The sequence below is a fragment of the Carcharodon carcharias genome, chromosome 17, assembly GCF_017639515.1.
Source record: "Carcharodon carcharias isolate sCarCar2 chromosome 17, sCarCar2.pri, whole genome shotgun sequence".
Classification (NCBI taxonomy): Eukaryota; Metazoa; Chordata; class Chondrichthyes; order Lamniformes; family Lamnidae; genus Carcharodon; species Carcharodon carcharias.
Window position 1 is genome coordinate 78198851 of NC_054483.1, and position 24383 is coordinate 78223233.

General features: G+C 38.8%; 2 protein-coding genes across 3 annotated transcripts in view; both read left to right on the forward strand.

Annotated features, from left to right (window-relative positions):
• Window positions 1-7726: 7726 nt before the first annotated feature.
• LOC121290041 (homeobox protein HMX2-like) lies at window positions 7727-9849 on the forward strand. Its single transcript, XM_041210187.1, has 2 exons — window positions 7727-8086; window positions 9216-9849. Exons 1-2 carry the CDS (start codon window positions 7822-7824, stop codon window positions 9755-9757), a joined length of 807 nt encoding a protein of 268 aa, XP_041066121.1. The 5' UTR covers window positions 7727-7821; the 3' UTR covers window positions 9758-9849.
• Window positions 9850-13023: 3174 nt separating this feature from the next.
• bub3 (BUB3 mitotic checkpoint protein) overlaps window positions 13024-24383 on the forward strand; it is a 36059-nt gene continuing 24699 nt past the window's right edge. The window contains exons 1-4 of one of the 2 annotated variants that reach the window (XM_041210557.1): window positions 13024-13235; window positions 16970-17164; window positions 19709-19778; window positions 21461-21612. In XM_041210557.1, the coding sequence (XP_041066491.1) occupies window positions 16970-17164; window positions 19709-19778; window positions 21461-21612 (417 nt within the window). In that variant the 5' untranslated portion in view covers window positions 13024-13235. Of the gene's footprint in view, window positions 13236-13723; window positions 14013-16969; window positions 17165-19708; window positions 19779-21460; window positions 21613-24383 lie in introns of those variants that run through there. The other variant, XM_041210556.1, reaches the window with a different exon arrangement.

The window sequence follows — 24383 nt, forward strand, 5'->3', positions numbered from 1 at the left end:
ATAGTCACGCCTTTGAACATGGGAGTCATTCCAAATATATGTAAACGATTTAAGTATAATTCCACTTTGAAGACTTAAGATTGCAGTAATCCTCCCACTTCAAAAGTGTTTTTTTTTGTCAATTTGCAGGCTTCACTGTTACTTAGTTTTTCCATTCGATTGCATCACAGTTTTCCAGGTTTTATTCACAACAACAGACTGGTGTTTCTTTAAACTTTCTACACAACTTAAGTAACAACAATTTGTTTACACCCGATGTCCTTATGCCAATGGTACTAGAATGGTTACTGACGCAATTAAAATACTTGACAAAAATGGAGGCTGATCTCTTGTTCCCGACTTTGGCTTCACGTTATTTTTCCTCCTCAACCTAGCTATCTCAACCACCAATTTTACTGTCACTCTTTTCCTCACGTAAATAATTTTCTCGCTCGGTGTCTGAATTAATGGTCAGACAACACGAACTGCTGAGGGAAAATTGCAATGTAAAATAGTTTCTCAAAGTCACTTTCACAATCCTGCATAAATGAAATGATTCCTGCTCAGGACATGTGGCTAAGCCTTTACACCATTACCACCATATTCACCAATTTTGTATGAACTGTTTCTCTCTTCCGTTATTCGGCAAACAATTATTGTGTAAAATATAATTTAACGATGCTTGTTTCAATTCTATTAAGCATGTGAATAATTACTTTATCATCCATGGTCTAATTGAATGGCGGAGCAGGCTCGACGGGCTGAATGGCCTACTCCTGTTCCTCTATTCCTATGTTCATCTGTATTTACACGATCGTCATTATAATGGGAAAGTATACATACAATTACATACATTTCTTTTTATAGACTAACAACATTTACGTTAATTGCAAAGCACTGGTTTGCGTCTAGAGAAAGGATTGCCTTTGTTACACAGAGTGGCGTCTCAGAAATAAGAGGCGCTATATGTACAAAATGTGAACAGCTCCAGCTTAGCACTTAAAGCGTTCCGGTTTCCAAAGCCCTGCTATTGTTTGATACATCGTCATTTCTGTAAATATGGCTGCACATACACCACTGGCATGTTTGCACCTCACACACACATGTATTTCTTTTATTTGATGCAAAACACAGGGAACTTTTGTATAGCAAACATTACAATAATTCCAAACAGATATAACCTTTCCATCACTCTCCGGAACAGTCTTCAGAACCACCATGCAGATCATTTGTAGTGAGCTCAGTTCAGCTTCAGCGGCCTGCGGGTATTTTGCAGTTTAACAACTGCACTAATTTGCGTCGAACTCTCCAAAATATCTGTTTAACTCTGGCGTTAATCTCTGCCTATCTCTCAGAAACACTTAGCGACTTTCCGGGGGGAAACGGTGGCATTTGATAGGTCAGTATGTTTGTTTACAAACTTTATTTCTGCATAAAATGTGTTTACTGTATTAAAAGAGACGAGATACAAAGCATCTTCGAGGTAATCACGTTCCTGTATCGACTTGTGCGATGCAAACTCTGCGAGGGGCCATTAAAGAGCATTAATAGATTGGCATAGCATTATGCTTTAGTTGGTATTGATCGCAAAATGTCTGTAAAATATTGTTTCAATGAGTTGCACTGCTCATCGTACGCTCTTGGAACGTTGTGACCTTGATTTGTTGGCACAGAGGGGAAAAGGGGGAGTCAAAATGAGCACAGGATACACAGGGTGTCTTCAAACTTAATCTCCAAACTTTAAATATATTGTGATGCTCGTCATATGTGGTAAAAAGGAAAATCCGAACGCATTTTAACTGCTACTGCTGCTAACATGTCTTCATTCGCTGTATGCATTTCGAACCTTGCCTCTTGTAAAGGCACCTCTCAAATAGGTTTACTTAGTAATTAACCGTGATTCGAGCATCGTGGCCGTGCCCGGTTTATTATTCTGCAGAACAACATCATCAGAGATACAAAGATAAACAGCAGGTTTGAAGTATCTACTGTTCGGTTGGGAACTAGCACCTTGCTCTACCAGGTGTTAAGTGTGAGCCCTACCGAGCATCACCCAGGTCCATTATTATTTTTTTTAGATCCGCAGTTTAAAGAATCCTTTGCACCTCCGAGTCCCATTCGCCTCAGTGATGGAGTGTAACCATCAGATTTTCATCAAAGTTCTATTAAGTGAAACATAGGTTGCAGGGCACCTCTGATTGAAACAGTTTAAATTTTAATTGTGTTTTTAATTTGACATATAGTTGCTGAAAAGAATGACACTACACGCTACGGGGCGGTCGATTTTCTTAATTCATCCCCGAGGAATTGATGAGTCTATCAGTCCAGTAGATTGGAAACCCATTAACGCTCTATGGTTTACGCGTCTTAGGTTGTTAATTGGAACTTGATGGATTGTAGCCCTTTGATAGGCTATGCTGATCTAATCTCGACGACTTCTGTTTTCCAATAAATTACACAATTCATTTTCCAGCCCCGATTACATAAATTGTACACCTCCAGGCTCCCGTGGAATAGGGAGCCTTTTTGCAGCCCGTTGTGAGATGTCATTTGTACCAGGAACAGCAAGCTTTTGAATGAAAATCGAAACATAATCAACGTTTATACTTAGAAAATTTATTGATATCATTTTCTTCGGTAATTTCCTTATTTTAAAGTTCGACGCGCCATACATCATAATACACACGTGTAAAGGACTGTGTTTAATATTTATCGAAGCTTGATTCGCAGATCAAACTTGTTTATGACTTCATCTGTCACTGCAGGTGGAACCTTTGCAATATTATAGGCGGTCAGGAGGCTATTTCCAGCAGCATAAACCTACTAAAGATCAATTTTCATTAGTGACAATGCGTGCCTGACATCCTCTATACTTTTTTGGGGATGGGGAGGGAGGAGGGAGGATTCCATTTTCTGTGCTTTTGCAATCTGTGCTTAAAGCTTAACAGGCGTGATACAGTAGCAGTGATTACAGAGCAGATTTATTCTAGGTCCGCTTCCTCCAGCATACAAAAGAAAACACCGGGAAAGAAAAACACCTCACAAAGCTACAGACACAAGCTATACAGCTAAGGACAGCAGAGACGAACCCTTTTTTCAAAATAAAATAAGTGATTTTGAGCGCTCTCTTTAAGCAGATGTGCGCATTTAACGGGATTTTAAATAGCAAAGGTTCACAAAATGTGCCTATTTAATATGTCAATGCAGATTTCACGCCTTTTCTTTATTACCGCCAAACTCCATTCAAACACGGCTCCCTGCTTTGCTGTAGGCAATATATCACATGGTAAAATGTTTGCTCATGAGCGCATATGGCTACCGAATTTGGATTTTAGTTGAGTAACTTAAAGAGAAACTTAATTATTAAGAGTTATACACGGTGTACGTACATTTTTAAAAATATAATTTAATACAGTACTATGGCAACTCAATTATGAGTAATGGTAACTTTGCTCCCAAAATAACGTTTGCAGTAAATGAAGCTTTGTTATGCTCTGGAAAATATGGAAACCTTTTTTTTGGCGGTGTGTTTTGTATTACAAATCACACTGTTCGAAATTTCCAGATGAATTCAGATCAATTGCAGTGGCGCGTGTGATGTCCCAACGAGTTGTATGATATTCATGTTTAGTGTCTACATAAGGAACCCGGTGGATAAGTAGGCTCGGTTTGTAACTTTCTGGAGCTGCTACAGTTTCTATTTGTAGTTTAAATACCGGCTGCAGCCCCAAAGCCTGACTGAGAGCGGAATGAAGACTGATCATCCAGCGCTGTTTGCAAGGGCGCGCCACGTTAACGAGCTGACACAATGATTAAAGCTGACCATTTGTAATGTGTCGCGACCCCGTGAAAGCATGAAAAGGTTAATGTGGTAGAACGGTGCAGGGCTCTCACACCTGCCGCCCAGAGCAGGGCAAGAGCGCAGCCCCTGTCAATCAATCAATGAACCAAGCCCTTTCCGCAGTCAGCTTTCAGGAGCCAGCGCAATAATCAAGTAAACAAAGTCGAACTCCAATAAGATCGATTCAGATTTGTCACAGAAAGCTTCAATTTTAGAAACGAAGTATCAGCAGTGCTGATGTTTAACTGGTGATATGCAAAGAAGAGATGGCCTCAAATAGCACTGCAGTGGAACTAATATAATGTAAAACACTCGCTTTTGGAACAAGGCTCTTTCTTTATATATGTCGATCGAACTGTATTTATTAATCGAGAGGCTTTTTTGCAACTACTAAGATACAGGACAATCAACTAAAGTAGAGTCGCAGAGATCTGTTATTTATGAGGGAAGTGAATGTAAATAGGATGGAAGCCTTAGTGGCAAAGTTCTGCTTATCATTAAAATAAATCAGTGAAATTTTAAGTATTTAATCATTACCACCCTCTCAAAAGTTAGTTTCAATTAATCTTATGCTTACAATGCTCAACTATGTAATGAGATAATCAATAGGAGATCATGCCAATCTTTCGACAATCTACTAACTTTATGGGGAAGCTAGAACCGTCAGTCAAATCAGTACTGCAATACTTTGAGGAGTTAATGTACCTAGAAAGCGATTTAAATCTAATCAGCAAATTTCTAGCTTTGTGTTTATTAACCGGCCATCACCATCATTTATCAAAATCACGTCATCCTACAAACTCTGCCTGGTCAACACGGTTAGTGCGTTATTTTAATGGTTCACATATCTGTGCATCATGAAATACTCAGATTATGGGATAGGAGTATCTTATTCGATCAACCGGCTAACCAGCTAGTTGCTTAATTAAACCTAGGATTCAATTAGAGAGTCATAAATTAATGCATTTCTTAATGGTACATCTACCTCAGCTAATTTAGCTGCGGTGTTAGAAATTTTGTCATCGATCAAGGAACTGATTAATTTATTCACTAATCAACGGACTGTCCATTTAGCACTAAATACATCGTGTGTTACTCACACTTGCACATCTGTTGCTGATAGTAAATAAATTGTGGAGGTTTTCCATGTCCTGACAACTGCCCATGTTGCGTGACTTCGCTGTTCCATCAGATCCATACAACATTTATAGCGCGGTGTGAATGAACATAAACAGAAAATGCTGGAAAAACTCAGCAGGTCTAGCAGCATCTGTGAAGACAGAAACAGAGTTAACGTTTCGAGTCCATATGACCCTTCTTCGGCCCCTTTTTGTTCCAGATTTCCAGTATCCGCAGTATTTAGCTTTTATCTTAGTGATTGAACATACATTTTGTTTAAGACTGTTATTCTATGTGGATAATTAACAATTGTATTTTCTATGCTTGATACACTTTGTCTTGAATACTTCATTCCATATTCCTTAATAAATTGTTAAATACACATTGGATGCAACACCAGAAATATTTAGCTTCACCCCTCCATTTATTTGGTTCAAAGTCTTGAATTTTATTTCTACAACTAGACATATCTTCAAATGCTTTTATGGAACTCAAGTTCCGGAAACTTAATTCCAACCAGTTTACTTCTATCCCTGATCTCAAGAATAGAACGATGAAGTGGCCAAAACACTATGAAGTCCGTGGCGAATTAATGATCGATCCATGCATAAAAGAGGGTTCATTTAACATAAATTATTCAATATTGTCCATTCCAATAGGAAAGTCAAGTAACTGTATCTGGATATTGGTAATCTCAGTCCAATTGAATACTAGTTTTAAAATACTGACATCAATTCCGTTTACCAAGTTGTTTATCTTATTTTCCCTCCTGTCATATCAATAATTTGTTGAATGTCTGTTGCGATCTCCTATTGCATCTTCCCAGCGTCGCCATGATGCCTGACGCCAAGAAATGTGCATCCAATGTAATTGCTGATACTGGTACATGACCCTTTCACCGCACTTAACCTTAGTTTTTAGTCAGTTTACAAGTACAAAATCAAAAGCTCATAAATCAGTCGTGTGCTAACACAATTGTACTGCCAAACCCACCCAAAAGAAAGAGGAGCACCCTTTAATTGCTCAAATTAATATCAGTTGCGTCTTGTGACCAGCTCCAATCATAGCACAGATTGGTGACCAAGTTTTTACACCAACTCACAGCACCCACCCTTCTTCCCGTCAACAGTCAAATTTTGGTAAAGATTAAATAATCCAACCTCAACCAGATTCGCTCACCGTGTTGAGTTTCCAATCAATATGGCACCCAACATTTTCTCTAGTTATGTACTAAACTTGATCGTAGTTAACTAACCAAATTTATTCAGTCTTTGGTTAAGAAAACAAGCACCATCTAAGGTGTAAGTATTTATTGGCGCCATTAGCAGCCAAATGTAACTCTTTTGAGTACAAACCAGTTTCTATCTGTTTCAGATGAAGTTACATTGTTTCATAGTTTGCCATTGTGAGATTTGAACTCTTGATACTCTTTTGAGTAAACCTGTTTCCCTCTGTTTCAGATGAAGTTACATTGTTTCATAGTTTGCCATTGTGAGATTTGAACTCTTGATCTCAGGGTTACAAACCCAGTACCATAACCACTTGGCTATTTAGGCCAAGTTAGCAGCCAAATGTAGCTTCAGCAACCAGAAACCATCATTATCAAAATTCATTCAAGGTTTGTTACTAGGTTAAGCCTGTTCGCAACCCAAATTTAACCGTTTAATCTCCCACAAACAAGTAACCGGATTTAATCCAAAATCCCAATCAGTGTCGAAGTCGATATGCAGCCACTGTACATTAGGGGCTTCAGACACCAAACCCAAACTAATTCCAAATCTCGAATGCCTTTTGTTATCTGCTGAATCTATTACCAGCTTCCACTACGGTGTTACAAGGCTCCGGGCGAGATCATGATTCCCACCCCCCGCCAATCCCATCTAAACAAAATAAAAAAACTCAACTGCAGTGCCATTTGCATTTTGCAGAAATGAATGTTTCATGAATCAGTTCCACTACTGAAAGAGAATCCAACATTTTGCTGGTATCACTGTATCGCTAGCTGCTCCAGTCACAGCCCAGTGACTGCTCACGCCACCAATCTTCACAACTACATTGTAACAACAGAGAAAACCTTGCACCAAATTGGATCAAATTAATCAGAATGGACTGAAGAATTATTCTCCATTTTCAACATCTCCCAACAAGGCGAACAAAAAGAATTTTGCTATTTAATTTTCAATTCGATTTGTGTTCTTTCAAATTCTCGCATAACATTTTATAATAGTGAACATTCAGATTCAGGGCTATTCCACCCCCTCCCCATACTCCGCCCGAGAAAAGCAACATCGCGACAGAACCCAAGTACAAAGCCGTTACCAATTTAATCTATTTTTATAAGCCTGTCACTACGAGGAGCCCCGTTCTTGATTTTCGATGAGCAACATCCAGCCTCCTCTGAGCCCTATATCTAGTCAGACGGTCACACTGTCAAGTGACCTGTACCACAGCCTATCGTTCATTAAAACTTAACACAACCAAACAAGCCAGAGTCACCACGTGCGCGAATTGGGGCAGCATCTATTGTCACACAGTATTGCACCATCTTCCTCCAAAACGAGAATATGTTTTAACATCACAAACATCAACAATCAATCAAATTCTTGGGTTAACCTAATCATCCTTCAGCTTGTGTAAAGTTCAAAATTTCCGGGACTGAAAGCTGTTTTTGATTGGCTGCAGCAACTCAAACCTACATGCAAATCAGCCAACGCCACTGACTAGGCAGCAGATCAATACAGGTTTACGGGACGCAGAGAATGCATTCAGCCCGTGCATGCTCAGGGAAAGCGACTGCAGAACAAAGCCACAACAATATACGGCGTCTAACACTTCTGCAAACGATTGTAAGTAAGTTCATTTTCTTTTTTTATGAACACAGAATGAGTAACAAAGACGACATCACAAAGTGTTCTCCAGCTCCGATCTCCAGCTTTACGATACAGTCCATACTTGGGACCTCGTCGGAGGAAGAACGCACAGGTTGCAAAGATAATGCAAAAGTAAATGCCAGGAAGCGCTGTTTATCCGACTCCTCGGACGAAGAGTTAACCGAGGAAGGATACAAAGACCTAGCCTGCTTCTGTTCTGACTCTGGCCCCACACAGCCCTGTCGCAGACACCAGACTATCAGCTACACTTGTGTGAGTAAGTAAAGAAAAATCCTTTCTATTTATCGTGCACCATTATCCTCAACTCCTTCTTTGTGTATAGTTTGGAGAAACGATTTTATTTGAGAAACACAATGCGCTTGCCCTTAATAACACGTTTAACTTTAAATTAAATTTAAATGTTTTTATCTATATAGCTCTCTATACATTGTTCGGTACTATCGTATAGAAATGTCTCTCACTCGATTGTCGCTAACACCCAAATGCCAACATTTATAATCCATTTTAAGTCAACAATGACTCTTATATGAAAACCGAAACTGCTAAAAACTCTCGGCAGATCAGATAACATCTGTGGACTCTAATACTTTGGGTGGGTTTAGTCGGTGAAGCTGCTTTGTACAAACATAAAGGAATTCCGTATTTTACTGCGGACAGAAAGCACTCGCACTATTTTCCTTTGACACCAGCAGCTTGGCATTTCATAAAATAACACAGCCATTTAGTAAATAGAATTCGAGGAATTAAGTTTAACAGTTACGTTATGACTAGAACCCCAGGTAAGAGACTACGACAGCTATCCTGCTCCTGCCATCATTCGCAGCACATTGCTTCTGGATTATAATCCACTCACATGACTACTTATTTTGATCAAATTTAATATCGCGAATTATGATACAAATTAGGCAATGCGCTTCCTGCTCATCTTTAACTCGGCGTTTACAAAGCCTGAATAATCGAGGCAAACAGCGGCATTTAGCAAAATTATGACAGTAAATGCAGAAAATACAGGTGAGGCGTATTAAAGGTTGTTTGCTAATTCGTATAGATGCTGCAGAGTTGGAAATACGTTTCCTTATCACCCAACCTTAAATATCTTAATTTTTCCTGCTGCCCATTGACACTTTATAATATAGTTTTCATTATATTTAAAAGTAGTTTCTCACATCAAGTTTTCATGCAATGATGCATGTTATGCACTCCAGACGGAATAAAAAATACCAAAATAAATGTGCACTATATGTGTCAGTCCCTTATTCTTGCCGTATAGATATCGCAAGTGAGGTTTTGTTTAATATATAAAGGGAGAGGGATAGTGAAAAGATGAGGACTACAAAGAATAGCAAAAATATATCTGAGAAATGCCTTATTTTTCTGATTTTTAGGTAATACTAAAGGAGTTGGCACCGCTGGGGAGGAAAGTACGGAGAGAAGGCAGCAGCAATACCTCTCGCAAGATGGTCAGGTTTACAAAGAGGAAAAAGAAAAAAACTGCATGCAGACATCAACAGATAGACAGAGAGAGGGAGACAGACAAGGGAATCCGACCAAGAAGAAGACTCGTACAGTTTTCTCTCGCAGCCAAGTCTACCAGCTAGAATCCACCTTCGACATGAAACGTTACCTGAGCAGCTCGGAAAGAGCCTGCCTCGCCACCAGCCTCCAGCTCACAGAGACCCAGGTCAAAACCTGGTTCCAGAACCGCAGGAACAAGTGGAAGCGACAGCTCTCAGCAGAACTCGAGGCGGCCAACATGGCCCACGCGTCAGCGCAGACTCTAGTAGGAATGCCTGTAGTTTTCAGAGACAATTCTCTTTTGAGGGTTCCAGTCCCCAGATCAATTGCGTTCCCTGCTCCTTTGTACTACCCAGGCAACAACCTTACAGCTCTTCCCTTCTACAATCTCTACAACAAAATCGAATACTGACATTTTCTGCTCCACGTTTCTTTATAATTGTTTAACAATTAAATTGTATATTTATATAATATCCGTATCTGTTTAAAATATATCTTTCTTATATGCAGCCACTTGCATAATTATAAAGACAATGTGCTTCTCTATAAATTGTATTAAATCTACAGTGTATATATGGATTATTTTGCAGTTTCTTATTTGATAATAAGGCTTATTTAATTCCTAGAATTGAAGATGGGTGCATTATGCTAAAAATGTTCACATCAAAATAGATATTTCAGAATATGCAAAACACACATGAAGAAAATTAAGTACTGTACTGATTTAAAGAATATTTCTTAATGGCCAACAAGGAACCACGAGGTATACATCTGATCTGCGGATGTTGCTCGACTTGTGATAGGAATTCATTGTTGATATGGCAGCAAATTTTTGACAAGGGAAATGAATAGTCAACAATGACTATTCATTGGAATAATACACAGGCTTACTATGCACACGGTTCATTTTTTTTTACATCGAGAGTTATTTCACTCGCCATCGAAAGCAACATTGACATAATGACATTTGTAGCAGGAAATGCAGACAGATGTGTATTATATGTCAAACATAATTTAAGGATACCTTGTTCATATGATAAATTAAATTGAAAATCTGAAACTGAAAAAAACAGTATAAGTAGAACGTTGTGAGTAATGTTGCCCGAAGGTTGTACGTCCAAAGCAATTTGAATGGGTTGCTATTAGCTAAACCTGAAATTTCCTTTGCAAAAGATTATAGTTCGCAATTCTGATAAGTAGTACTTCCGAGTCTTACAAGTTGTCACAAAGAATTGACACACAAACCTTAACGAAAAGTTAATAATGTAATTACAAGGTACAATAATGGATACTTCAAATATTTTGCTTATTCTTAAATTTAGTGCCTTTGATATGAGGAATAAATTTAGGTTGGCATTTTCAGGGTAATGCATTGGGCAAAGGTAAGGTTAATTCAGAGTATTTAATTAAAATCTTGGGAGACAGTATTTTTAATTTAAATAATCTGTAAAGGCACCCTTTCGAGCTATTCAACACAGTTGCAAAAATGTTAAAACGCATGTCATTATTCACTCCTACAGAATGACAATCTTAAATAATAGAAAAGGGCAAAGTCTGCATTTTTGAACTATGTAGACTGAAACCAGTAGTCGAAACTTACATTTATCAGAGACAAAATAGCGTAGTATGTCTCTTAAAATTTAACTTCAAGGGTATACGTTATAACAAGTATAGGTGCATTAATAAATTTTTGATGTAAAATAATAAAGAATAGGAAAAGTTGGAAGAGTAACACACATGGTTTGGTTGTTTTTATTTTTATTACGGCCATGCAGCACTTTACAAAGCGTACATTGCCATTTCTCCCAAGTTAACAGACATATTACTTTACCTAAACGTATATAAAATGAACGACCAATACCTTCAACTGTTGTTGAAATTAACTGACGATCAACATACACGATTGTTTAATCGTGTGATGCTTAGCCCATATTTCCAGTTTGAAACTCCACATTTTCTGCACGCCCTTCAGTTGAACATAGAAATATGTGTTATCTGTCAGCATAAACCAAATTACGATAACAGCTATTGCCTAAAATAAATGTAACATAGTCTAATCAGTAGTTCAGAAGAATGAACTGCAACGCAGGGGTTTGTTGTGATATGAATATTTGTATTTCTATAACCTTTTATCAAAGTGCGGAGAGTAACATATTTCTTCTAAATTCTTACCTTTATTATGAAATACTGCATCTACGTTCTATTTCTACTCCATTGAACGTTAACTGATGTAACAAGAGAAATAGGTCTTGTATTTGAAAGATGCATGTGGATTTTTTAATGACACTGCTATAAATATGGACTGTGAACATCTATCCACATGTTGCATAACGACGCAGTTCAAAGCAACAAGACCTAACTTGATCTGATTTGAATTTAAACTTTTTGGTAGAATTTTAGAGCGTATTTGCGAACTTTACTCACGGTTTCTAAAAACATTGGGTAAAAAGGCATTCACTAGATCTGTCACAAAAAGGTTAAAAGCGGTAATACGTGAAATCTGTTATTTTTGTTAAATAAATTGTTTAAACATGGTAACATTTACGCAATATGATGCATGAGAGAAGGAATATTATGATATTTTCATTTTCCGTTATATACTATTGGTCAAATATAACGTACTTTCTACCTGCATATATGCGAATTACTAAACACCGAAAGTGGGCTCCGCATTAGAATCAAACTCCAATTGAATGCAATTTATTAAGATATCTTTATATAACATTTTATTGCATTTAAACAAGAATGTTCATCAGAACTGATGCTATCCTGAAAGGTGGCTTACGTAAATAATGCTTTGAAATTATGGGACGGGTATTTTGGAACAAGCAAACCATTATTACGAACTGAGAACAATTCGAACATCTACATTAGCATTAATTCATTGGAACATTTTGGAGAAATACACATTTTTAAACAAAAATAACAGAAGGTCCTACAGGTACATTGGTTTCTTCAATATAAAATAAAAATCACAAATTGAATTACAGAAAAAATGATGTAGATTAAATGTCAACAGCAGCAATGCAAACATATATGTCTATTTATGAATAGCGTCAATCGTATTAATAATAGTAACAGTTTGAATAACATGCATGGTTAGTAACATTAACTCATGGTATTGAATGTCCGGAAAGCACTAGATAACAACCCACCAAAGTAACATTCATCCATTATGTATACATGTTATATTTTAATTACTTTAACAGTACTGATACCCTCAATATATTCTCCACGCATACACGTTCCTGTATTGCATTGTCATTAAAACTGTAAGAGTTACTTCTTCCGTGGTCGAAAATCGAAACCATAGTGGTTCAGTTTAATGTAGCGGTTCACAATATTTTATCATTTACTTTAATATTATGTCTACAAAGTAGTTGAACTGTGTAGGTCTCCAAAGTTGCAAAACATTACACAGTAGCATTCTCGCCCTACAGGCAAACCTCCAATATAAATTGTTAATTAATCTTCAATTTACAGGGTTTTCCTTTTGTTAAAAAAATAAACTTGGGTTTCATTGCAATCATTCTCCTAATTTGCAGTTTCCCATTTAAAAGGGGCCCACGTTCATTCAAGTTGAAGTTTTCCAGCTTTAAGGAATGAACCTGGGCAAAGCGGAGCGTCACGTGACTTATTCCAGCCAGCAAACCCCCCCCCCCCCCCCCCCCCCCCCCCCGGGGGGCCGCAGTGATGTCACATCGTCAACCCAAACAGGCGCGAAAGCTGCCCGGGTTCAAACTGACCAATCAGGAGAAAGGATTGTGAACAGGGACGGCGGCAGCAGCGCGAGTGAAGCAGCGGCGCCTTCTGGAACAATCGGAGCGGAATCAGTGTCGGTTTGAATTCGGTTATTGGTTCAAAGTAGAGAGAAAACAGCGGAGGAGGAGGTAGGCAATGGAGAGGGCTGGTATCTCATTCAGTGCGGGTGTGGGAGTATAGGCCGCATGGCCAACGGTTACCCTCTTGGTTAGCACTGGTATTGTCTCTCTCACCCAGCCCAGTGTGTTTGTGCTGGAGGCCGGGGCGATGCCGCTATACAGGCCGGCAAGTGAATCGCACCACCCCCTCCGCCACCCCCCACCGAACCTCCGGCTGTGGGCAGGCCACAGGCCTGAGCTGGCGCATGCGGCTCAGTTCCAGTGCGCGTCCGCTCGGACTCTCCGGCTTGATGGGGAGAGTATGCGGTGATTTACCGCGATGAGATTCCCTTTTAACGCTTCCGTCAAATAAATGGCCGAAGAAATGAAAGGATGTGCTTCGGGTTTGGGGATTCAGTCCGGAATTCAGCGCCAACGTGCAAATCAATTTGGCATGGCGGCCATTTTATTTGTCAGGCGCTGTTCAAATTCAATTTCCAGATATTGATGCCTTTCTTCAAGCAGCAATCCCTTCTATAGTTTTATACTATAATATTTAAAGTTGCCATATCAATCAGCAGCTTTTACTGGTGATCATATGGCTAATTCGGTCATCGATAATCTGGCAATCATTCCATAAATCTAATAAAAGGGAAGCGTACAACTTAGTGTAATAATATTTCTTTTTTTCCACTGACACCATTTTGTTTATGGGCAGACAGCATCCCTGCCTGTTCCCCAGGCAGAGTGGAACACTGGGACATTTTAACCTGACTAATATCCCTGCCCTATTTGACCTGGAGTGAGGTGAGCCCAGATAACTAAGCAAATAGCTTCGACAGCTCGCATTAGTTTAACGTAGAAAATAATTCTCAGCTGCTTCAAAAGGATGCAAGGACATCAAGTTAAAGGGGAGTGATATTTGAAGAGGTGACCAGAAATTAGCAAAAGAAGTGGGTTTTAAAGGTGGAGAAGAAGCTGAAGAGTTGCAAGAATGATTTGAGCAGCTGAAAAGGTGGCTGCCAACGGATGGAGTGTAAGATAAGGGGTCAAAGTCATAGGTGAATTTAAAGCAGTTTATTTAAAACAGTTTAGAGATATGAGGCATAAGCTAGATAGGTAGAAACAGCATGTAACAGGTGAGAATTTTTGCTGGTCTCTGATCAGATGAATCAAGGGGGGAAGCAGGGGAATAATGACCTCTGTGGTTGGTGGTAGCATCTCTTCGGCTTTGTCTCTTCTCTGGGTTTCTTCCATCTGAAGAAGACTGTTGACTTCCTTTCTGAGCACATTTTCATATACCATATTTCGGAAGGCTGTTGGATATGCTGTTTCAATCATTTTTTCGATCCCATTTATCCAATCACTGAGCGATGGATACTTGGAAACCCCACTCTGCCCGAAGCCATCTTGTGGCATGGTTTATCACTTGCTAGGATACTGTTTAACCTTTACTCATTTGGTTTGCATATGGGTCATGAAATCCAACCTTATCAGGTTTAGGAATGCCTTGTTCTGGAATCATGTCCTTTCCAAATATAACAGGCCTACTCTGTCCTAGGTTTGTCAACCTGGCTGCCTGCTATAGAATATTTCTTAGTAAGAGGGAGAACCATCTTTAATGTTTTTAAAAAATTATAAGGTTATTGGAAAGCTGTGAAGTGAAATAGAGACTGGAGGGGTTATAGATCTGGAGAAAGTTGGAGATATGGAGGGATGAGGCCATGGAATGATCTGAACGGAGGTATGAGGATTTTAAATTGGGCTTTGGGAGAAGGGGCGTTTGAAGATTATGTAAGGATGGGGATGGTGGGCAAGTGGGTTCGATGAGGGATTTGATACAAGAGCCAAATTTTGGATGAGCTGTGGCTTGTGGTTGGGGGGTAGGGGAAAGCGGATCGAGAGTGCATTGGTAAAAGTTATGAATTAGTGTTTCAACAGCAGATTGTCTGTCTGATGTTGGGATGGAGGTTGGTGATATTACAGTGTGTGGTCCTTATGATAGGTTATGGGGTTTAGATGCTTGGCTCAGTGTTGTATAGGATATTGTGGTTATTAAACATCCCCGGTACTGCTCCGGCTCGTACTTGAATAGTAGACTATGGGATATGACAAGCTCAATAATGTAACTGTGATTTATGGGTAGGGGATCTCATATAGAGGGAGTGCTCTGCTGCCATTAACATCCCAAAAATGGATGTGATTGCTTTCCAGTGAACAGCTTTTAAGCAAAATTTGTCTGAAACCAGGCTGGAAATTATATCCAGGGAAAAATCTGTGATAGGGTGAGGGACAGTAGTAATTAAATGACAAAAGGGTCCCAGGCAAAGGGGGATAATAATGGGACAAATATAGAAACAAAAGATGAATCCAGAATAGGTATAAATTATAACAATAGAGGGGCAGAGAAACCTGGGAAGTCTGTCAATGTGGAGAGATGCTTGCTTGGCCGAGGAAAGGCAGGGTAGGCCTCAGAAGTGCACACCACCGCACTGCTGTGTACCAATAGGAGGGCCCCACTCCACGCACTAACCTACTCTTAGACCTTTGGTGCAATCCTTTATTAGTAACATCTGTGTGAGAGAAAATGGGAACGGTGGTTAAAATCTAATATTAAGGCATTGTAAAGTGCCTAGTAGAAAGATGAGGTGATGTTCCTTGTTTGTGTTGAACTTCATTGAAATAGCTCAGGAAACCGAGCATGGAGAGCTGAGTGAGATGGAGACTTAAATGGCAAGCAAATGGAAGTTCAGGGTCACGTTTGCTAATGTAACACAGCCTTTCGTTTTTTAAATAAGTATATAGTTCTTGAAAACAATTTGTGCATTTAGTCAGGAAAATGGTTTCATGTTTCTGGAGCTACACATAGTTACTACTATTTGGCACCTACATGCTTGATTTATGAACTGTTGCTTTTATTGTCAGTCATGATACCAGGTTAAATGTTGTGGATGTGTGACAAAGCACAGGACATGAGCATTATTGTACCCATCTTTGATGAGAAAGCTTCCAGTTATTTTAGATGAGATTTTTTGAATTACATAGTTTGAAGAACAAAATGAGTTGCATTTTATTCACTTCTATATGTTTAAGCAAATTGCCTTAATTTGCCTGTATAGCTTGTTACAGACAGGATTAATTATAAAGTATTTACAGTACAGAAATAGTCCAACAGGTCCATACTGGTGTTGATGCTCCATGCAAGCCAATTGATGTTGCTGTACCTTGCGCGACTCAGGTCTAAAGTTAAAGGTATTTGATCGTAAGACTTTGCTACTAACAATGTAACTGCATTGACAGGTATGGGTGGTGTCCCTATGGTTGTGCATTTTCACAACATATTGGTAATTTCACCTTTCATTGGAATTGACATTTATTAAGTATGATTCAGCTTTAATTTCACTTGTGCTCTGGCAGTTGGCTGGTTGTATGTGAGGGAGCCATTTTCAGTAGGTCATCACTGGATTTTATTATTTTTGGAAGAAAGAAGGCCAATAGACTCTTCATGTTTAAGGGAAACATATAGTGGTAATTGTAGTTGATACTGCAACTGGAGAAAACACAAAGCTGGTGTGCTTGGCTGAACTTATTGCACACCGTGTCCTTGCTCTCCCCCCCGCCCCCCCAGTCTATTTACATTAGACCAGTAGGAATTGTTATTGATGGGCATAACAAATCAATCCTGTTTCCTAGTTCTCTGATCAATGTTTTAAGTTTGTTAATGATTAGAACAGATTTTACTGAAATATATTGCTTATTTTCAGATGACTGGCTCAAACGAATTCAAACTAAACCAGTGCCCTGAAGATGGGATCTCTGCCATTAAGTTCAGTCCAAACACCTCTCAGTTCCTGTTGGTGTCATCCTGGGACTGTACCGTCCGTTTATATGACATCACATCAAATAACATGCGCCTTAAGTACCAGCATTCAGCAGCTGTCCTGGACTGCGCTTTTCATGTAAGTAGGAATTTATTTTGTTGCTCATTTATGATTTCCAGAGTCTGAAAACGTTTTACCTAGTAGCGACATGAACATTTGTTTTAAGTAGCTGAATAATATTGCCATTTAGACTTCACTCCCAAACATCTCCGAAATCAGCCCTACCCTAAGTCGTATCTGTTTGTATACAGTATCACATATAGGAATTTATGCCTATAGATTTGCAATACTTTGTGCATGTATATAAATTAAACTGATAAGAAATTTAGTTTGAGGATCCTATTTTCATTCTGCTTTTTAATTTATTCTTATTTTCCTCATTCCTTCTGTTTTCCTTTCTAATTTGTGCGCTTTCCCTTCTCCTGCCACATTCATTTAGCTTCTCCCCAGAGCACTGGTTACTCTTCCAGTATGAGCAATTGGTCTCAGCTTTGTGTTTCTCCAGTCTAGGCTGTCGCAATGTCAATGTCCTAGGAACCTAAATCCTTTCTTCCTCCAATTTGTCTAGCCAAAAATGTAACTTTTTTTCTTATTTTTCCTATATAGATAATCATGTGCATCAGGAATAATCGAGATTTATTCCCCTTGAGATCTTACTCTTTAATGTATCTCATCAAAGATTTGAGCACAAAAATCTGGCTGACACTTCAGTGCAGTACTGAGGGAATATGCTGTCTTTTTGGATGAGACTTTAATTCGAGGCTCTGTATGCTCTTTCAGGTGGGCATAAAATGTCCCATGACATGGTGTTCTTATCAATATTTATTCCTTAATCACTAAAAGCAAATCATTTGGTTATTATCACACTGCTGTATTTGGGGGCAGCAGTGACTACACTTCTTTAAAAAAGTTACTTTATTGGCTGAAAAGTACTTTGGGTTCTGAGGTTATGAAAAGCATTATATAAATGCAATTCTTCCTTTTGTAGTTACAGAAGTTTCCTCTCCGGGGTCTCGGTTCTATTTCTTTTGTGTTATGGGTTCCAATATGAATCAAAACTTGCTCCATTACCTTCTCAAATCTTTTGCACTCCATTCTATTTTTTTAACCCTTGAACCCGAATGACAATGTACCATTCATGACTCTTGAGTGCAGCTACAAAACATGTGTTTGCTCACCTAACAGGAATCTGCACAATCTCCAATACATGTACGTGTTCATGAAGTTGCTAGGATAGCATACGATATATTTATGGGGTCTGACTAATGCACCGAAAAGTCATAGTATAAATTAGGGATTTGTTTTGTACTGTTCTTGTGTCCTGCTAATATTAAAGTGCTTAGATGCATTGCCTGAACATTGTAAGTAGTCAGCTATTATCCTGTTTAACACACAGCCATCATGCTAATACATTTTCATTCAGTACACATTTATGGTGTGTAACTTAACTGCTGTGCAAAAGATTTACATTTATCAATATTGAATGTGATTTGCTGTTTATTTCCCAGTTGAAAAGCTACTGCAATTCTTTTACTACATCGCCTGTCTCGTGATCTCCCCATTTTCATTAACAAATTGACAAACATATGTTGGTTTTGGTGGTCATATGGGTTATGCATGTAGTTATTATAAGGTAGAATACAAACATGGCCAATTTAAGAGAACATAAGAAATAGGAGCCTGTTCTGCTCTTCAATAAGACCATGGCCAATCTTCTATCTCAACTCTACCTTCCTGCACTGTGCCCATATCCCTTGGTTTCCTTACCACCCAAAAATCTATCAACCTGTCTTGAATATACTTAACAGCTGAGCTTCCACCACTCTCTGGGGTACAGAATTCCAAAGATTCATAGCACTTTGAGTAAAAAAAAATACTCCTCATTCCCTTATTCTGAGACTGTGACCTTGTATCCTAGATCTTAGCATCTATCTTAGGCATGGAATAGGTTAGTTAAACTCCTGTAGGCACAGAGATACCATGGGTTCATTCCTAATTTTCTTTTTCCCTCGCCCCATTGTGTATCAGATCTTTTTCTGCTGTGCTGCAAAGTCTATTTTGGAACATTTATTTTCATTAGGAATTAAATTAATCTCTGGGCTGCTCCAGTACACCTCCAGCTGACTACGTTGTGACCCTAAAATGGTCTTGTAACAAGTCATACAGCTTTTAGTAATATATGAAGCAAACTGAAACACCATTGTACTTGACATCTGATTTCAAGAAGTTATAGAGGCCGTTGTATTTCTTGGTCAGTTATTTTTCAACATTTGGAGCAGTAATTTGATATTGTTAATTTTTTTTGGATCCTTAAATTCATGAGTTAGGAATGAGCTACGCAAAGTTTTCATTTTGAAGGATAAAGTGCGGAGTTTAAATGAATTCTTTACAGAATATGATAGTTTATAGTTATTCTGCAATATTGTACTTTTTTGGTAGAGTCAAGAAGGATTTTTTCTTTTGAGATAGACTTTTAAAAGTGCAGGAGAGCTACAAGGGTATAGAAGCCCAGATGTTGCTACTTCACTGTAAATATTGGACCAATATTTGTTTTTATCAAAGTACCAAAGTAAGCTATATAGTAACCGTGTTTAATTCTCCTCCACCTGACCCCCAAAATAGGATCCAACACATTCATGGAGTGGCGGATTGGACCTTTCTCTGAAAATGCGTGATTTAAACACAGACCAGGGTGAGGAAATGCTTGTATTAAACATGCTGTGTAAGGAGTTGCATGATGTTCTTGAAAATATTTTTATATAAATTATGCTCCTAAGCTTGTGAAGGTGTCTTTAGCTCAAAGAAAGTATTTCATCTGTTGTTTGAACTCTGACTGTTTTAGTGATCTAGCGAGCCTGACAGCAGAATATATATAACTAGCATAAATAAAGCCTATCTCCTGTTGTTTCTTTTTAACATATCTTAATATTGTGCTCTAATTTCTATTTGTCTCAAACAGTCTGTGCTGTTGTTTATCCTGTGTGTGTGAATCCTAATCTCGTGCCCATTCAGTTCCAGTATCCCTTTATTTCTCTTTCATTCAATCAGTGTTGCCATTGTCTCTGCTTTAATAACTAACTTTGATTGTGCTGCATAGCCTCACAACTCTCTATGTAAAAGTTTTATGTTCTCTTTGTCTTCAATAACTTGCATTTACTCATCCATGTCCCATTGATGTAGACTTCTTAAACATCGTGAACAGTCTGTTTCTATCTACTCGTTGCAATTCCTTCATAATTTTAAACACCTCTGACGTTTCCTCTTGTCTTTTGATTTAGAATTTGATTGGTAGCCCCTGCTTCCAGTTGCAGTTTAGAAGTGCATCTCATTTGTCTAGGAATCTTTGATGAGCTTGTAATGGAAGATTTTTGTATTGAAAGATCAAGGAGTAATGATGGCACACAAATATACCTAATTTCACTCATTAAAAATTATCTTGTGTATTATTTAAAGTTAGGATTAAAAGCCCTATGTTTTCTTAATCTAATGGGAAAATTTCCTGATTGAAGAATTGCTGAGGAGTGATTAAGTGGGGTCATATTCAGTTTATGCTGGAGGAGAAGTAAGTTGAAGGGTGAACCAATCAAGCCTGAACCACTTTAAAGAGAAAACCCTGGTATGTTGAAGATAGGTTGCATTGCAAATACTTGGGGGTGAGGGGGTGGTGGGGTGACATGTCATGACTTAATTCTGGCCTGAGAGTTTTGCTTTGGAGGAGGTAATCCTAGAGTTTGAACCTCATTCCAACTCCTGCCCCTGGTTTACCCTTGACGCTTCCTATTATTGATGCTACTGAAATGGCCTAGGGCAACAAAGTTCATTGTTTTTAAATAAGTTCAGTAATTAAAAATCACATCACATTATTCTCTAAGTTAAATAAAAAGGGAGGAGTCTTTAATCAAGAAGCATTTAGACTAGAGGGGTTTTTATTTACAACATGGGCCACTTGGTAACTTCGAAGCCTAAGTGATTTCATTCTATTTACCATGGTAATTCTTACCTGCTGCTTTGTTCTATTTGATGATGTGAGCTTTGAGCCTTGGGAAGGGTTTTTGTTAGCTCAGTTAAGTTGCTGCATAAATTATGAATGAGCATTTGAACATTTTGATATCCAGCAAGACAGATGAAAATATATAACAATTTAGACCTTTTCTGACATTTGAGACTCCATGGTATGCGTCTGTGTGGCCTAAGGGTTGGAAAACATGGGCACCCCACCTTAGACTCACCCATACTTTGAAGAATGTATCCCAAGAAGCTTCCCACTGATAGTTATACTACAATAAAGAAGCCGCACTTTATTTCTATAAGGAGCAAACAATCAGCTTTTTCTAGATGTAAGGCACAATTCAGTTAATTTTATCTTTTTTATAGAATCTATTGTGGGTTCGCACGATGCTTCAATTCGTTGTGTTGAATACTGTCCGGAAGTGAATGTAATGGTCACAGGAAGTTGGGATCAAACAGTCAAGCTATGGGACCCTAGAACACCTTGCAATGCTGGAACATTCGCGCAGCCAGAAAGGGTACGCATTACCACTGTTTATAAAACAATGCTCAAATTAACTAAATAAATTTACAGAAATATATTGTAACTGTACAAGCTACTGGCATTGTTCACAATGTTAGCTGTTATCTCACAAGGCCTACCTTTCAAAGTGTAAGGTAGGATTGGATAATTATTAACTATTTTATATGAACTATGTTGTGATCGCTAGTAATTGGGAGATGAAGGGTGATCTAATTGAGATGTTTAGTTGATTAAATGATGCCAGGAAGCACTTCTTCACACAAAGGATGGTAGAAATCCTGGAACTCATTTTCCCCCAGAAATTTGTTGAGGCTGGGTCAATGGAAAATTTCAAAACCAAGATTAATACATAAGGCAAGGGTGTGAGGGTTATGGAGCCAAGGCAGGTAGATGCAGTTACGAACTAGGAGTAGGAGGAGGCTATTTGACCTCTCAAGCCTACTCTGCCATTTGATAAGATATATCAGCTTATCTGATTGTGGCCTCCACTACTTTCCCATCTGTCTCCTATAACCTTTGTCTCCTTTGCAAAACAAATCATCCATAATCTAATTGAATGGTGAAACTGGCTAGAGAGACAGATTTGTCCATCTCTTGTTCCTACGTAAAGTGATGTTGACATTCGTTTTGTTTTGCTACGTTGGCAAGCATCCATATGCCTATATCAAATAAAGAACACTAGTTTAATTAAATGTACTCACATATAAGTCTAGATAAAGACAAACTTTTTCCAGAGCTACTTACCTAATTCCATTTCGGAATAAGAAAGTCCTGTCTCCTTGGGCTGAATAATTTTGTAAATGAGGGAAAATGCTAGGTATTTGAAATACAGACAGCCCCTGGCTTTATGACATTCGAGTTACGACAAATGGCACTTAACGACTTTTATGAATTTTGACTTTCCCATGTCGGTTTTGACTCTACGATGCCAGGCCTGTGAACCTCGACGTTCTATGCCGCCTATCTCCATGACCCAAGACCCTCAGTTGTCATTCTGACACCATTTTTACTTGGTGAATCTTTGTTTCCAAACATTTTCTTAACATTAAGCGTTTCTTTGCCATAATAATGGCAGAAAGTGTAAATCTCATGCAAGTGGCATTGCTTCTTCTAAGAAACGTAGAACAATTACTATGGAAATAGAAACTGAAATAAGTAAGAGGTCCGAGAAAGGTGAGATGCACACTGAAATTGGTAGAACTTTGGATAATCCGAATGATTATCGTGACCATCCTGAAAGACCAGCTAAGAATTCAAGAATATGTTAAGGGCTAGGCTCTTGTGATAACTCAGTGTGTTGGACTTATTGCTCCGGCTGAGAAACTTAATCATTTGTCTGGGGGACCAAATTCAGTGCTGTGCTCCTGTGAGTTTAGGTGTAAGTCAAGAAAATGCTAAGAGTCTTTATGATGATCTAAAGAAATAATGGGAAGAGTTCTAATGCGAGTAGGGAGTGCTTTCTGCATCTTAAAGTCAGGGCCAGTTTGCATAACATCAGGATCTCCGATGAAGCTGCCAATGCTGATGAAGCTTTTCCTGAGACATTGGCTGAATTAATTGAAGAGAGTGAGTATTGTGCTCAGCTTATTTTTAATGTTGGTGAAACTGAGCTCTGGTGGGGATGGGGGGGGGAAAGAAGGGGAAGAAATGCTGCCAAGAACCTATATTGCTAAAGAGGAGAAATCCATGCCAGGGCACAAAGCTGAATAAAGATTGGCACTGAGCAAAATTGTGAAATTATGCTGCAGATGACATTAAACTTAAAACTTTGCTTGTGTACGATTTGGAAAACCCCAGGGTATTCGAAGGATATTCCAAGTGATATGGAGATCCAATCATAAGGCGTAGGCCAATAGAATCATTTTTGAGAGTTGATTTAATCATCGTTTTGTGTCACGTGTCAAGGATTATTGCAGCAAAAACAATTTTACAGCTAAAGCATTGTTAACCCTCGACAATGCTCCTGGTCATCCACCTACCCTTGATGAAATGGATCCTGAAATCAAAGTGGTGTTTCTGCCCCCCAACACCACCTCATAGTTGCAACCCATGGACCATTCTTCAAGGCCTTCTATCTTAGGTGCACGTTTGTCCAGGCCATCAGGGCAACTGAGAAGGAAGGTGGACCAACTCTGAAGGAATTCAGGAAGGGCTTCAACATTTACCCTGCAGAACATTGGCAAGGCATGAAATAAAGTCAAACAATCAAATTTGAAAGGCGTTTGGAGAAAATTGTGTCCTAAGTTTGTGTCTGACTTCCAGAGTTTTACAGACACTGTTGAAGAGGTGACCAAAAATGTTGTTGAAATGAGCAAAGAACTCAACTTGGCTGTTGCACCAGAGGATGTTGATGAGTTGCTGGCATCACATCCTGAAGATGTGACCTCATTGAATTGGAACAGCAAAAAGTGGCAGAGGAAGAAGATGCACCCACTATTGATGAGGCTCCTCCTCCTCATAAAGTCTTGACAATACAAGCATTGACTGAGGCATTTCAATATTTGGAAGCTGCCATGTCCCTGTTTGAGGAACATGACCCCAACATTGAATGCAGTGCATCAGTGAATCGCAGCATATACAACATGTACAGCTGCCACTGAGAAATTTACAAGGAAAAGAGGAGAACATCTGGTCCAAGCATCCATGGATACTTTCTTTAAGAAAGCAGACAAGACTCCAGAAAAGCCTGTGGCTAAAAACCCTGAAGACTCCAGCCAAGAACCTTTTCAAAATGTTCAACCAAGAGCCCTTCAAAAAGTCCAGCAA